Below are 14151 nucleotides of genomic sequence, written 5' to 3' on the forward strand. Positions count from 1 at the left end.
TGAGCTATCCAAAATGATCGCCTTTTACTATTTACACAATATTTAACTAACGATAAGTGTTAGTAAAAGGTACAAAGTCACATGGTTAGTTTTAGAGTTATGCCAATACTATGTACCTTATTTATATCAGCCTACTCAGTCGCAGATAAGAGATAAGAGCCTTGGTCAGTAACCTTGAAGACGGGGAGCAGTTGCAATTGAGTACATTTAATGAATGCACAGATGTATTGATGCATGCAGACCTTGATTTGGCATTTGGTTATGTTATGAACGTATACTAATACTGTTAAATGAAAATCAGAGAAATGGGCCTTGCAAAATGCCTCAAATGAATACTTAAAAAAAAAATTGAAAAACGTTACAAGCATTTATTCGTTGTAGTTTCATCAACTTATACTTGCACACACAAACAAATCTCTGATACTAGAAGAATTCGAAGCAACATATGTTTGCAAAATTGCAAATCAGAGTTTAACGTCTTGGTATGTATGACATTTTTTTTCAATTTTATATAAAAGTAGTACAGAAATTTCCAATTGTTTAACGTTAACCTTATCTTAAATTGCATCTTGTACACGAATATTAAACCTGACTTTTCTTAATATTAACATTAGGCACAATTCTGCTCAATTGGCAGGGACCTAACATAATGACTAAGTATGCGAAGTCTTAATTAAATACATGCAGTATTTGCAGAGATTTAAAGTGAATAAACGCAAACCTTAACCCTAGGATTTCGCAAACGCCTAAGACCCAGCAAGCAGTACAGATTGTAGGTATAATACATAGTCCAGATAAAATTTCTGGACAAAGACGTGTTCCTTAATAACGCGCTCGATTATCAGTCTGCTGACTAGTATATATCACTATGTACATTTTGTTTTAATCAAAAGTATATATCTACCCCAAAATCACACGGGAGAAGTTTCACTTATAGTTTTATAATAGTTATATTTAAAAATTTCAACTAATATTAATTAGTATTCCATATATCATATTAACTTTAAATTGTTATATTTACGTTTAATTGCAGGCCAGAGTAATGAGCCTTTTTAGTGAACTAGCATAAAACGTATGTGAAATTCCAAGTAAAAACAATCGAAAGTTACATACTTATATGGATTTTGTTTACAAAACAAGAGCTGTCACCATATGATGACATATGCCCCCGAAAAACGCTTTTTCGAAACCTAAACGCAGATTTTGAAACCTAAACGCGGACCCTAAGTTCAAAGTCAAGGTCAAAGGGGTCACAATTTGTGTGCGTATGGAAAGGCCTTTTCCATAAACACTTGCATTATAGATATGAAGGTTACATCTGAAGCGACATAGAAGTTATGAGCATTTATCGAAACCTGAACGCAAAGTGTGACGGACAGACAGACGGACAGACAGGCAGACAAACGGACGGACATGCGATCACCATATGCCCACCTTCGGGGGCATTAAAACAAGCCTTAACAAGAACATAAGGTTGATGAGCAGGTAAGAAGTGTAGCTAAAGACAACTCCTTAGGGATTAATTGTAAATGTACACGTCTTTGTATATATGAAATATATGGATCACGTGTCCATATTTGTTTCCAACTATGGTTCGCTTTCGTTTTGCGATAATAATTAGTACATGTATAAGGAAACAAACCTGTTTAACTTACCTGCTTTGCCTCGTTCGTATTCTTCCCATTCTTCGATGGACATGTGATAATTCTGCAACTGAATCTAAATCCGAAAGATTATTTAGTTGCTTTAGACCAAACCAAATATGTTAATATGCCCAGTCATATTGTACAGAATACTGCTAGATGAATAATTGATTCCGTGCGAAGTCTTTTTAGCATTTCATGAGTGTTCATATATTGTTTTCGAGAGTTTCGGAGCCACGAGAATAAATAAATGAATCTTTAATATGACTCAAAGTGAAAAGGAAAAACAATCTAACAACGAAATAAAACACAATTTATTTAAAATAAACTTTAAATGTCTTGCTCATGCACATTGAATTTATCAAATGCGAAAGATATGATTGAGCGTCATACGATTTTGTAAATTGTAACCTCACATATACGATACCATCACATATTACAGAAAGGACCTTCAGTGAGTTAAGTGAAAATATTGAATCCTTTTATAATACTCCCTTTATTATCGTTCGAGCATCAAAACTTTTATCAAATTTACGGAAACACTGCTCTAAAAACATTTCGACATGGCGCCTTTAGCAAAATTACAACACCAATCCTTGGACTACATGTTTACATGTTTTAACACCCCATGCTAGAAAAAATAAAGTCAATGTTTTTAACTGATTTAAACTCTTGAATCCAATATAACTCCTTAAATAGTCAATACTAGTGGGGACTGTCACGCATTTGCGCTAACGCTGAGGCTTAAAGTGGTCTCGACTATTGAGGTGTTCCTAAATGGGTTTATCTCTCCGTAGTCGCACGTCATTCGCATGCTCCTTGGCCCGTTCTTTTAATGTTTTGCTGGACTCCGATACCTGCAAAATCTTCTTGCAATCGTTGCAAACTATTCTATGCACTATGTGGTAAATGTTTAAGTTTTGTTTCGTCACGTAATTTGGCATTTTGATTATGGGTTTGATATGGAAACTTTTTTAAGATTCCACAAACAATGCATTTTTGCATGATCTAGTATTTGTTGAAACATGAAAAATATTGTTTTCACGTCTGTACACAACTATTGAAAAATCTTGGAATCGGTCCAATTTGTTAAGCTTGTTTGTAAATTTTCGAATTATTGCGTGGATATTTGGGAGAACGTTGAAATAGGTACTCTGTTGTTATCTGATTTACTTTTTTCTTCTGAAGTAAGTCTCCTCTTTTTTAAAACATCCATTCGGGATTATTCATGTTCTATAAAAATTACTTGGATATCTTCTTTTTGTGCAAGTATGCTTACGTCTTTTTGGGAGTTTGATGTGTTTTCTTTCGTCAGAACATATTTCTTAATCATGCTCTAAGTCCATAAAAAATTTGTCATGACAAATGTTCGATGATCTAATATTTGAAATATTGATGTTTACTAGTTGGCTTACCAGTTGGTTAAACGTAATAATAAGTTTCTTTTTTACAAGCTTACCGTGGATTTTTTGTGTCTTCTACTTTGATGTGTTCATATATTTTCTTTTCATATTCAAAACATTGTGTAAAAACATTTGTTCGATGCGTCCATAGTGCAAAATAATAATCTATGAATCACTTTTAGAATATCGGTAATAATAATCTTTCATTCAATTTGCTCATGTAACAGCACGCAACAACAACAACGATTTTACGTTTTCATCTTATAGCTACTTCCTCTCGTTGTCTGTAGTATTGCCATTAAAATTCAATCAAAATATAGACCGATAAATTTGTTGTATCATTTCTATTATTGCTTCTGTGTTGATGGTCTGAACAAGCTGTTATCTGCTTTAACATTGTCTCTCTTTCTTTGGATTTGTCATAACATAAAACAGTACACAATAGTTCCTTCTGGTAATGGTTCAGCAACTTGTCTTTCTTAAACATTTTTAAGCATCTGTGTGCCTTTGATGTATATTGGTGTCTCTACTTAATACATGTGATTCTAACTCATTTTCTGCTACTTCTACTATTGTTTCAGTACTTGTTTCCATGCAAGAAATCTCGTTCAAGAATATTGTTCTATATGGGTTGCCTTTCTTGTGTATTTTTATGACAATTCTGTTTCCTTCATAATGGATATCAGTTGTTTATATGATTCGTTGTCTTCAAATGCATTCTTTCGTTTTTCTACATATGACGCTAATTAAGTTAGGTGTATAATGCCGGTTTTTTTTAATAGCGATATTTGACTGTCCGTTTTGTATGCTATACTTTAAATCTTTAATACGTCTATATAAGCGTCCGGCCACTTTTCTCATATTTTTGGGTAAAATGGCTTTCTCCAATGGCTTTCTCAAATACTCTTTTATTTCATCTTCTCTTTCTTGATTTTCATCATTATTGAAATACTATGCAAGACGCATCCTGCTCTCAAATTCTGCTAGGTCACTGTATATCTTTGTTAAGTCTAAAGGTTTTTGTTTACGGTATACAAGATCTTCCCCTGGATAATGATGCTATGGTCATTGTAAAATATGTATTAATTTGGCCCATCTTTGTTCCTATTGTATAATATAGTCGAAAAATTCAAGCCAGAATGAAATTATCAAATGTTACGATATCATTCTAGCTTCAGTGAAATGATAACGTTTGATACTGTATTTGTATTCTACACTCATTCAACGCAAATACAGAAATTAATTAACCCTCCACAAGGCTTTCACCGTCTGTCAGCATACTACTCTATTTATATACAATGTATATGTTCATATTTTAATTAATGAATCCGTGTCCGGATACAAGTGTGAAAGTATATATGTTTATCAATAGTTACATATAATATTAATATAAATAATTACATTTATTAGGTGGCTCGTCGCTTCTGTTTCCTAACCACAAAGCTTTATCCACCTTTTTGGACAGAATACACATATTTTGTTTTTGAAAATCATGCGCGTCTACATCTTGCAACTTGCGCCCTTAAATTTGTCACTCCAATAAGTACAAAGCAGCTACGATGACGTCCTTTAAGATTACTTACACAGGAAAGGCAATAAGCTGTGAAAATGTGAGCAATATCGTTCTGTAATTTAAGAGAACAAAGTAAACTCATTTTGGGTGGTTATATATTTTAAAGTTTAAACATAGACAAGAGGGCGAATATTTATGCGAAATCACCAGTTCAATGAAAATCTTCGTGATGGACTTACGTTTCAAAGAACGTACGAACGAACGGACGAGTGTAATGCTTCATTCCTTCCACGTTGTGGGGAAACCATCTTATTTCACAAAACATTTATATGGCCTTAATGTTATTTTGATCATTTATAATAAGTTATTTTGTTATTGTGCGTTATTTTTGTAATTTTAAAAGATGTCACAAACTGATTTAAATTTGTAAATGTAAACGGGTCCCTTAGACTTACATCTCTAAGAGTCGTGCATGCAATGGTTGCTGAGGGATCATGTTGTAAGCAGTTTGGATCAGCCAGTAGCGTGGACAGGGTCTGGAAATAGTCCTGTAGGTCAGCATCTGTAACCTTGTTGTCGGATGTGTGACGTACATCTCGGCCGATCTGACGGACCTAAGAACAATATATCATGGTAAATGAGCAAGTTGTATGTTTATCCAATACGGAAGTTTGAGTATACACTATTTAAATGTCAGCATTTTATTTTCGCAATCTTAATAAACATATTAATATGCCCGAGGAATATTAAATAATAAGTAAAAATTAATTAAATATCTTTGTAAAGTAACATCAATCAAACATAATTACTTCATATACATTTTTAAACCGTAACGTTCACTTGTATTTGTTGTAGAATCAAAAGTGCGTCTATGTGTATAACCGAATTTAAGAAGGCTTATACGGATTTGCTAATATAGGACCTGCCGTGTGAACATGAAGGAGTTTTCTACTGCACAGCACAAAATTATGTGCGATTGAAAAAAACAACTTTTATTTAATTTGTATCCTGCTACTACTTCTACTTAATTTGTATTCTTTTTTTTTTTGAATCATCATAGTTTTATCTGTTAAAACGAAGATCGTATATACTCGGTGTAATTTACAAATACATGAAATACGAATGTAAGCGTGTATGCAATAATAAGAAAGTCATATGATATAAATTAATCACATGAAATATTCCAAACACTGTGTAAATGTCTCCCTGATTTTCGTTATTACATTCAGTTATTAGTGAACGAAAGAGACACAATACTGTATATGCATTAAACTCTTGATTTTAAATTGTATAACCTTTTCTAGTGGACATTGTTTATCAGGTGGTGGAGGTGATAGACAGGATAAAGAGAGACATGTCTGGAAGTATAGGCAATTCAACATAATGCTTATCACGCCATTGAAGTCTGATTCCTGGACCGAGCAAACATGGCTATATCCGTCTGGAGGGAGGAAGCATTTTCCTATTTCCCAATAGTCCTGTGCCCAGTTTTCCGCACGAGTGTTTCTCCAGGACGGCCCATGGTATCTGTGCTGTAATATGATATTCTGTTTTACGTGATCACTTGTTGGACATGGCTGTGGTTTCTGTGATTTGTGAAAAGGACAATAATTTCGTTTCTTCTTGTTACAATATGGGTTAGTGGGACATGGTATGAGTTTTTCGATCGGACAGTTTCCACAACTTCTACCAACAGCGGCGTGTACATTCTGTAATTGTGTGTCAAGAAAGTTAGTAAGTCCTTGCTTCGCCACATTGAGTGCTTTGGACGCATTGAACCAATTTATAGTCTCCTTGTCGGTGAACACGTTGTTCTTGGCGGCCATCCTGCTATTATAACATGAACCGTTCAGTTGTGCGTACGATGATGGACATGTATAAACACGACATCATTTCCCTTATACGTCAGATTCCGATGTTCAAACTTGACTCCGATTATATACTCTTTTCAGTGGTTTTCATTTGTCATCTGCAAACAATAAGTTCATGTACAAAACTCACGAAATGGGTTTTGATCAAACCCGTCTAACACTAAGTGTTTATACATATGTTATAGATTCATAAGCATGCATTTAATCTATTTATTAACATATATTGGCCGACTGTATAAATATAAGCTTATCTCCTACAAAATCCTATATAAATGATAGTAGGATTATGTCGCTTAGATGTGCATCTTTTATATCACATATAATAAAACATCTTCATTTGCGATTCTCAGAACACCATACTGGTTTGAGACTAATCGATAAATAAGAAACCTTTGTTTTGGTATTTCAAAACAAGAAAAATACAAAAATGATTTGCGGATATTTGTGTTTGAACGATGATTTTCACAATTGAAACAGTCGCTAGTTGTATGTTCCATAAGTCTGAGTTTGCTTTTGTACAATTACATAATCGCTCTTATTAAATATTAATAAACCACATGTTTTGGTCCAGTAATTTTGTGAAAAATGAAATGCCAGTCGGTAAATGTTAACGTTATTATTTTACGTCAACGTTTAAATCTCAAAATGTGTGTGAGTACTTTTATAAGTTGTATTGTAAAACTTAGTTTAATTGCTAGTATGAAAACACCAGTACTAAAATGTATTTCAACAGTTTAAAACTGCGCATTATAAAGGCTAATAAAAGATCAAAGTTCAAATTTGGGATTTAACAATCTATAAAGATAAGTTACGTGCACGTTGGGAAACACAAAGCAGCCTGGAAATAAAGACATTGTAAACACAATGATTTCGAAAACAGACGACGGAGTGATTAAGTGCGTCATTGCACATGTAGTCATTGCCCGTTAACGGAGTACAACGTTCGATATACCTTGTAAACTTGGACATGAACTTCAACCTGGCATGCGTTACTCCAAATCTAGCATTTTCAAATTTGTATTTTATAGCATAGTACAACATGCACAAATGTCGTTCGACGTTTATGTTCTCACACTTTCTCACACCTTCCCATGGTGGTAGTCTAAACCATTTGAAAAAGGTTTACACTACACTTGGAGACTTTTCTAACGCAACACTTTTCAAACTTGAATATCCCAGTAACGTGTTTAGATTTTGATGTAATATTGCACATGTGATCATTTGACTGTATTATGTGCAAGATTAAGATAACATCATTCATCCGTAACAATCGAATGCTTTTTTGCTCGTAGGGTATGTGTAGTTTAATCTTTTAACATGTGGAAACGAGATACGATTCTAAATTATTTTTAATTTCTTCATTTGAGGTGGGTTGATATACCAGAAAAACATGAAAAATCAATATTTATCGGATACAATTCAGGAGAGCAACCGCGCAATCGGCATGTTGCAGGATACCTTTCCCACTTGCTAAAGCGTCCGATCGTCACGGATGAATCATTTTATCGTATGATTGTACATACTGTAGTCAAATGATCACACGTACAATTTCAAACCAATATATTAACTCATTATTGAGATATTTAAGTTTGAAAAACGTTGCGTTAGAAAAGTCACCAAGTGTAGTGCAACGCTATCAAATTTAATTTCAAGTGTATCCTTCTCGGTGGTTTCAAACCAGGAAAACATAACATTAATTTAAAAAAAATATGGCTCGTATGAATATTCAGGATAAAATGATTGCAAGCCAGTCGGCCATTAAGACATGTTTGTTATTGCGTGGCACTTTTCACATAATTATTTTACGTTGTGCGATTTTGAGACTTTAACTTTTGCAGTAATTTTGTTAATTGGTATGTTTGATATTTTATTGTTGATCAATTTCTATTAAATTTACATGAAATATTAGATATGTGTTGAATGAATCTCAGTCCAAATTTCCACAAAATCCGTTTTAAAATAAGGAGGCTATATTGATTTCAATACGTGATGCGTTTGAAAAGTCTCCAAGTGTATGAAGGTATCGAGTTTGTACGATTTAATAACGATTTTCAAAATATGTAAGATAATCTTCTTTTTTTTATTTATTTAAAAGAGCTTGAAATCGGACCTTTTATATTGTGTTCCTAAAAGAGCTTACAATCCGAGCTTTAATAACATTCTCTTGGAAAAGGACTTGAAATCTGACCTTAAATATGATTTTTAATGGCAAACTTTTTTTAAGAGATAACGAAAAATGTATACAGATTATTATTCGTTTAATAAATGTCTATGTAAAGAAATCGGCGTGCATGTTTTCAACCAAGACAAAAAATAAAACATTAACTCGGTATTAAACACAATGTACTTGCTCAGTTCTTATGGGGTAACCACACATATTTTTTAGATGGCACATGCTCGCGAACGATTATTCAAGAAGAAAAAGAATCAGACATCGGACTTGTTTCAGAATAAATTTACGTTAATGTTTTAAAACACATCAAGATGAATGCATTGTTACACATTTAATAAATGTTCGTTACTACTGTTATTGTCATACTTTATTTGTTCGCACCGAAAGTGACACTCTCCGTTTAAGCATTTTTTGCCAGATGTTAAATTTCCCTTTTATTCAGCGCTCGCCGACTATAACGTTATGATAAATTGATGTCCAAACAAATACTTACTTACAACATGGTGTCATGAACCTCAGATGACATATGCATGTCCATGTCTTAACTTTGTATTTTCGTGGTGTAATTGAACGAAATCATAGTTGCATGTTGCTTTAATTAATTTTGAAACATGTAAAAATACAAGTCCTTTGTCCAAAATAGATTATAAGATAATCTTTACTGTACAGATTTTAGCCAGTCTTAAAAAATAATACAGTGTTTAATAATAATGCTTTTTAAGGACCATTCTGATCAAATTTTATCAAGATTCATTCGTTTCCCTAGAGTGGTAACAAGTTGGTTTTATAAATACATGTTTTTTACCAGGTGATCTAGTTTTCAGATGCATCTGTCCCAGATTCAAACTTGGCCTGAATATTGTCAAGATTAATATTCTTACCAAGTTTTCTGAAGCTTAAGTCATAAACATTGTCCCTAGACTGGGTTTGATTTGACTGTCTAACTGTTCAATACTTACAAGGAAACAAAAACATCCTTTAAAAAATAGACCAACATTCAGCATAATCATAGCGGTTTAAAAACAAATCCATTCATAATGCTGATTACTTGCGTATACAAACAGGAGAAAGAACCAGCACAATATTGTGAAATAGTGATGATAAAATATGGGATTTTAAATGATGCATCACATTTTGAATATTGAGGAATGCTCTTGTTGTTTACCACGTGTTTGACATATACTGTGATCTGTCTTAAAAACACTTTTGAGACTTTGTACATGTCTGAATCTATATTTAATAATTATTTTATCTAAATTCGCGTATGTAACTGTTGTTCGAGAAATAGAGCTTTAGACTGTTATTAAATGTATATCGCTTTTAAATAACTCGACCATTTTCAATAGCACTTGAAAATAAATGTCAGCGATCATAAGGCAATCAAGAGTGTATCATGATACAGTCAATTGGTGTATAACGGATAGCTAAGGACTTCGAGTCTCATTTCAACGTAAACACCATGCATTCAGTAATTAAACCATTAAACCTAGATAGATACATGTCTTTCCCATTGAAACATGCCAGCGGTTTTAAATTTCCGAAAAAGTATTATTTGATTGCAGCGCGAATATCATGGTACACTGATTCAGCCATTGCCGGATCGCTTAGGTCTTTATCGGATTACATGTGTATCGTGTTATTTCTTGAAATTTGACACAGCATCCGTAAAACATAATTGCAATATATATACATTTCCAGAAAGGAAATTCATTTTTGCGTTTAATAAGACCAAGTTCACGGAAATCACTGCACAATTAATGAAGTAATGGCTGTGCAAAGCGATGCACCCTACATTCGGGTCATTTTGAGCTGAATTCCTTGTTATATATAGAAATCGATCTTTCGTTATGATTTGATTATTTTTCATATAAAATGATGTTTTCACTAATTAATATCATAGCCACACGCCAACCACATGTGTATTGGACATTTTAATTGAGTTTATTTTTTTAGACAATACCCACCTTCCTGAATATGGGTCACCACATGTCCGTTATTCACCATATCCCGAGTTGCAGCTTTAATGCTTATTTTATATGGTACGTATCAATTTGGTTTCTGAGCATTCTTACGTTTGTAAAGGACACATAATACTAAAATATTACATCAATGAACATTATGTTTACCAAACAAAATCTGCAAAATTGAAGAAACCATTCGTCTGCACTTTTTCTGTCGTCACAAAAACGGTGCGTGCATAACGTGACCCTGTTTTGCTTTCGAAAAAAGAAACAGTTGTAAACATTGACACACGTCAACAAAAACATGAATCGACTTAACAATGATAGGCTTTTTGTATTTAATTCATTGAAAACTATAAATCTTGACATCAATAAAAGTATTTTGCAAAAAACGTTAAACCTATCCGTTACTCACTAAAATCCGCTTGCACCCATCGACTGTAGCTGTTTCACACAAAGCAACGTGGAATTTGATCGCACCAGTGCGAACCCAAGCACAGAAAGATGGAGTGATAATACGCCTCATAATCGATGTGACTCGTCTCTCCATTGAATTCTTTTCAGCCAAATTTTGAGTCTTAATTGAACATACCATAACATCTATTGAAATGTTCAAAATATCACTGAAGGGATTTTTGGTGTGTTTTTTATGTGCAAATAAGCCACTAAATTATTGTACACTATATAAAATTATGAACGCGCATAAAACAACTATAAGCCTTCAGTAATAATAATAATAATGATAATAATAATAATAATAATAACAAAATAAAAATAATTATTATCATACGAATCATCAGAATAAGAATCATAAGAATTAAAATAAGAATAAGAAAAAGAAGAAGAAAAAGAAGAAAAAGAAGAAGAAAAAGAAGAAGAAGAGGAAGAAGAAGATGATAATGATGCTGATGATGTCCAAAGAAGAAGAAGAAGAAAAAGAAGAAGATGATGATGATGGTGATGATGATGATGATGGTGATGATGGTGATGGTGATGATGATGATGATGATAATGATGATGATGATGATGATGATGATGATGATGATGATGATGATGATGATGATGATGAGGATGATGATGAGGATGATGATGTACAATTTTATTTTAATATACTACCTATTAGAAACATCAAATAATAACAATGTACTCACGCAGTTCGTTACATTTGAGTGTTCATTCACTACAACATTGTATTAATATAACTATGATAAACTATACCTCTACCACCATGGATTTCGAAACGAATGCGAAGTTAATGTTTATTGGTTACACAAATCACATGACAAAACCAATAAATGACTAAGCTCGTTGAACACTTATTTCTTAAACAACAACAACAAACGCCAATGCATCAACTCTCACTTACTTTGCTTTTAAACAATTCACTTCTATCGAACGCCTATAACCCTTATGTATGTACTTTGTAATAGCATTTACTTTTCAACTGTAAAATGACCTACCTTAATTTCTCGAGCAGTATCCAATTAACTTAGCACTTGAACTCTGTAAAACACACGCGCCTTCCATAGCCGATAATCTGCACACGAGGCAATGTACAATTCTAACTGCACGCTGTCTCAAACGAGGTCGCAAAGACCCGTATGTAAATAGCGCAGCGGCGTAGCCACCTGTCGCCTATATTATTACAGTACGATGTTTAACTGCGAGATGTATTTACTCATATATACAATACATAGCATATCTTTATTCATATTTGTTAAAAATAGCTTTTTCTTAAAAAGAGTTTACTTTGAAAACACAATATTAAACGCCTGATTATTGTTTCGAGAGCAACCTACACTGTTACACTGTTAAATATTTGCTTGATTAATGATCGCGAAAATCATTCCTTATCCTGATGCTTTTTGTCACTTGTAAGTGTGCCATTATTATAATTATGATTATTATGATTATGACATTGACGTTGATTCTTCTTCTTCATCGCATTATTATTATTGTTATTATTATTTATTTATTTATTATTATTATTATTATTGTAATTATTATCTCGCCGTTGTTGTGATTACTATTACATGGCTTACTATTATTACAAACGTTCATTTTGTTAACATGCTTATTCCATCTTTACCGTATTAAGAATTAATAATATAAAATATCAAAGCATATATATATATATATATATATATATATATATATATATATATATATATATATATATATATATATAAGCTGCAAGTTGATTCATATTGTTTATATGACTTCCCCCATACAACAAAATGTACCACACTTGAACTGGAAACATGATATGTATTTTGTAACATGTATATATATGTTCCCCATGTTGTATCTATGTATACCTGGGATAAATAAAGTATTGTTCAGTTCAGTTCGTTATTGATATGTAAGTCACGCTCTACGCAAGTTATTTAACATCATTATGGTTGATAGGCCGTTGGCAGAAGTACACGCCAATTAAGTGCGGAAATCAGAAACGCGTATCGGTGAGAACGTGTTTATGTTCAGCTCCGGCAAACAACCACTCTTCAAATATGTTCGTGTGTTTTATTGTTTTAAGGGGCACCTCATATGTGACGTCGTCAGCGAAAATCAGTCTTGTGTACGCTGACGTTTATGTCGGGAAATCGCGAGATAAAAATCTTGTACGAAAATGCGTTGGATATTTCGTCTTTTTCATACAATTTCTCGGCTCATAATTTATGACATGCTTTGAAAATTTCCACAACATAGCATGAATATGTCCTTTAAACACTGGCACATTTGGTGGTTTGTAATCCGCTTATTTAATTCAAATTATTCCCCTTGAAAGACACTGTATCGTTTGCGCAGTTCACAGGTAGCGCAACCCGTCTCGTAGTGTTCATTTTCAATGGCAATTAAACGCTGTAAATCAAAATGACATCGTGTACTAATGGATGTCTTCAATCGAAGAAGGTTCGGAAATGATATTTCCACATGCTTTAAATAGGTAAGTGAAAGATATATGTGTATTTTGGCTTTGTGATTAATTTTCGCGACTCGCAAGTTTGACCCGGAAGTAAACTGTACGATAGCAACTGAATTGTTTACATGAAATGGTGGAAGATTTAAATTTGACTTTAAAATATCATGTCTCAATTTATTAACACCAACACTATTCCATGTGAAATTTCACAAGACCAGGACACTTCGTTTTTAAATTTAAACGATTTATCGAATGTAAATTATCTTTATTTTGAAACTTCTCACCCCGCTACTCAAGATTTGTTTGATGTGGTAGATGATTATGAAAGCACAGGAGTTTGAAATTCTATCAATATAGCTAATCTAATGGCTAAATAAAAATAAAAAATTATACCCCTATATAGTATAAGACTAGTCTTTATACTATATAGGGGTATAAAAAAAATTATTTAGCCATTAGATTAGCTATATTGATAGAATTTCAAACTCCTGTGATGAAAGTGACCTTGAGTCAAACCATGATGAGTCTGATATTGATATTGATGTAGAAGCTGTCAAAAAAAACATCAGATACTGCTTTTATTAAACAGTCTAAACTTCTTGTGGCAGAAGCTGATAAACAAAACAAATTTAAGGTTTACTTTTTATAAATGTTTAAGCACAAA

The 14151-nt window shown here is 32.9% G+C and overlaps 2 protein-coding genes across 2 annotated transcripts in view; one reads left to right on the top strand and one right to left on the bottom strand.

Moving 5' to 3' along the window:
- LOC127863793 (uncharacterized) overlaps positions 1 to 14151 on the top strand; it is a 147444-nt gene that overhangs the window by 61613 nt on the left and 71680 nt on the right. The window lies entirely within an intron of this gene.
- LOC127863792 (uncharacterized) lies at positions 4752 to 6547 on the bottom strand. Its single transcript, XM_052403452.1, has 2 exons — positions 5855 to 6547; positions 4752 to 5173 (listed from the first exon to the last, which is right to left on the bottom strand). The coding sequence occupies exons 1-2, from the start codon at positions 6383 to 6385 to the stop codon at positions 4910 to 4912; spliced, it is 795 nt and encodes a 264-aa protein (XP_052259412.1). The 5' UTR covers positions 6386 to 6547; the 3' UTR covers positions 4752 to 4909.

This window comes from Dreissena polymorpha, unplaced genomic scaffold (genome assembly GCF_020536995.1).
Source record: "Dreissena polymorpha isolate Duluth1 unplaced genomic scaffold, UMN_Dpol_1.0 chrUn038, whole genome shotgun sequence".
Classification (NCBI taxonomy): Eukaryota; Metazoa; Mollusca; class Bivalvia; order Myida; family Dreissenidae; genus Dreissena; species Dreissena polymorpha.

What these genes read in the sequence shown, in the direction of transcription:
- LOC127863792 (XM_052403452.1), bottom strand. Translation starts at nt 6,385, where the DNA reads ATGGCCGCCAAGAACAACGTGTTCACCGACAAGGAGACTATAAATTGG. An exon ending in AACAATGTCCACTAGAAAAG is followed by an intron (nt 5,174 to 5,854) that starts GTTATACAATTT and finishes TATTGTTCTTAG; the next exon opens with GTCCGTCAGATCGGCCGAGA.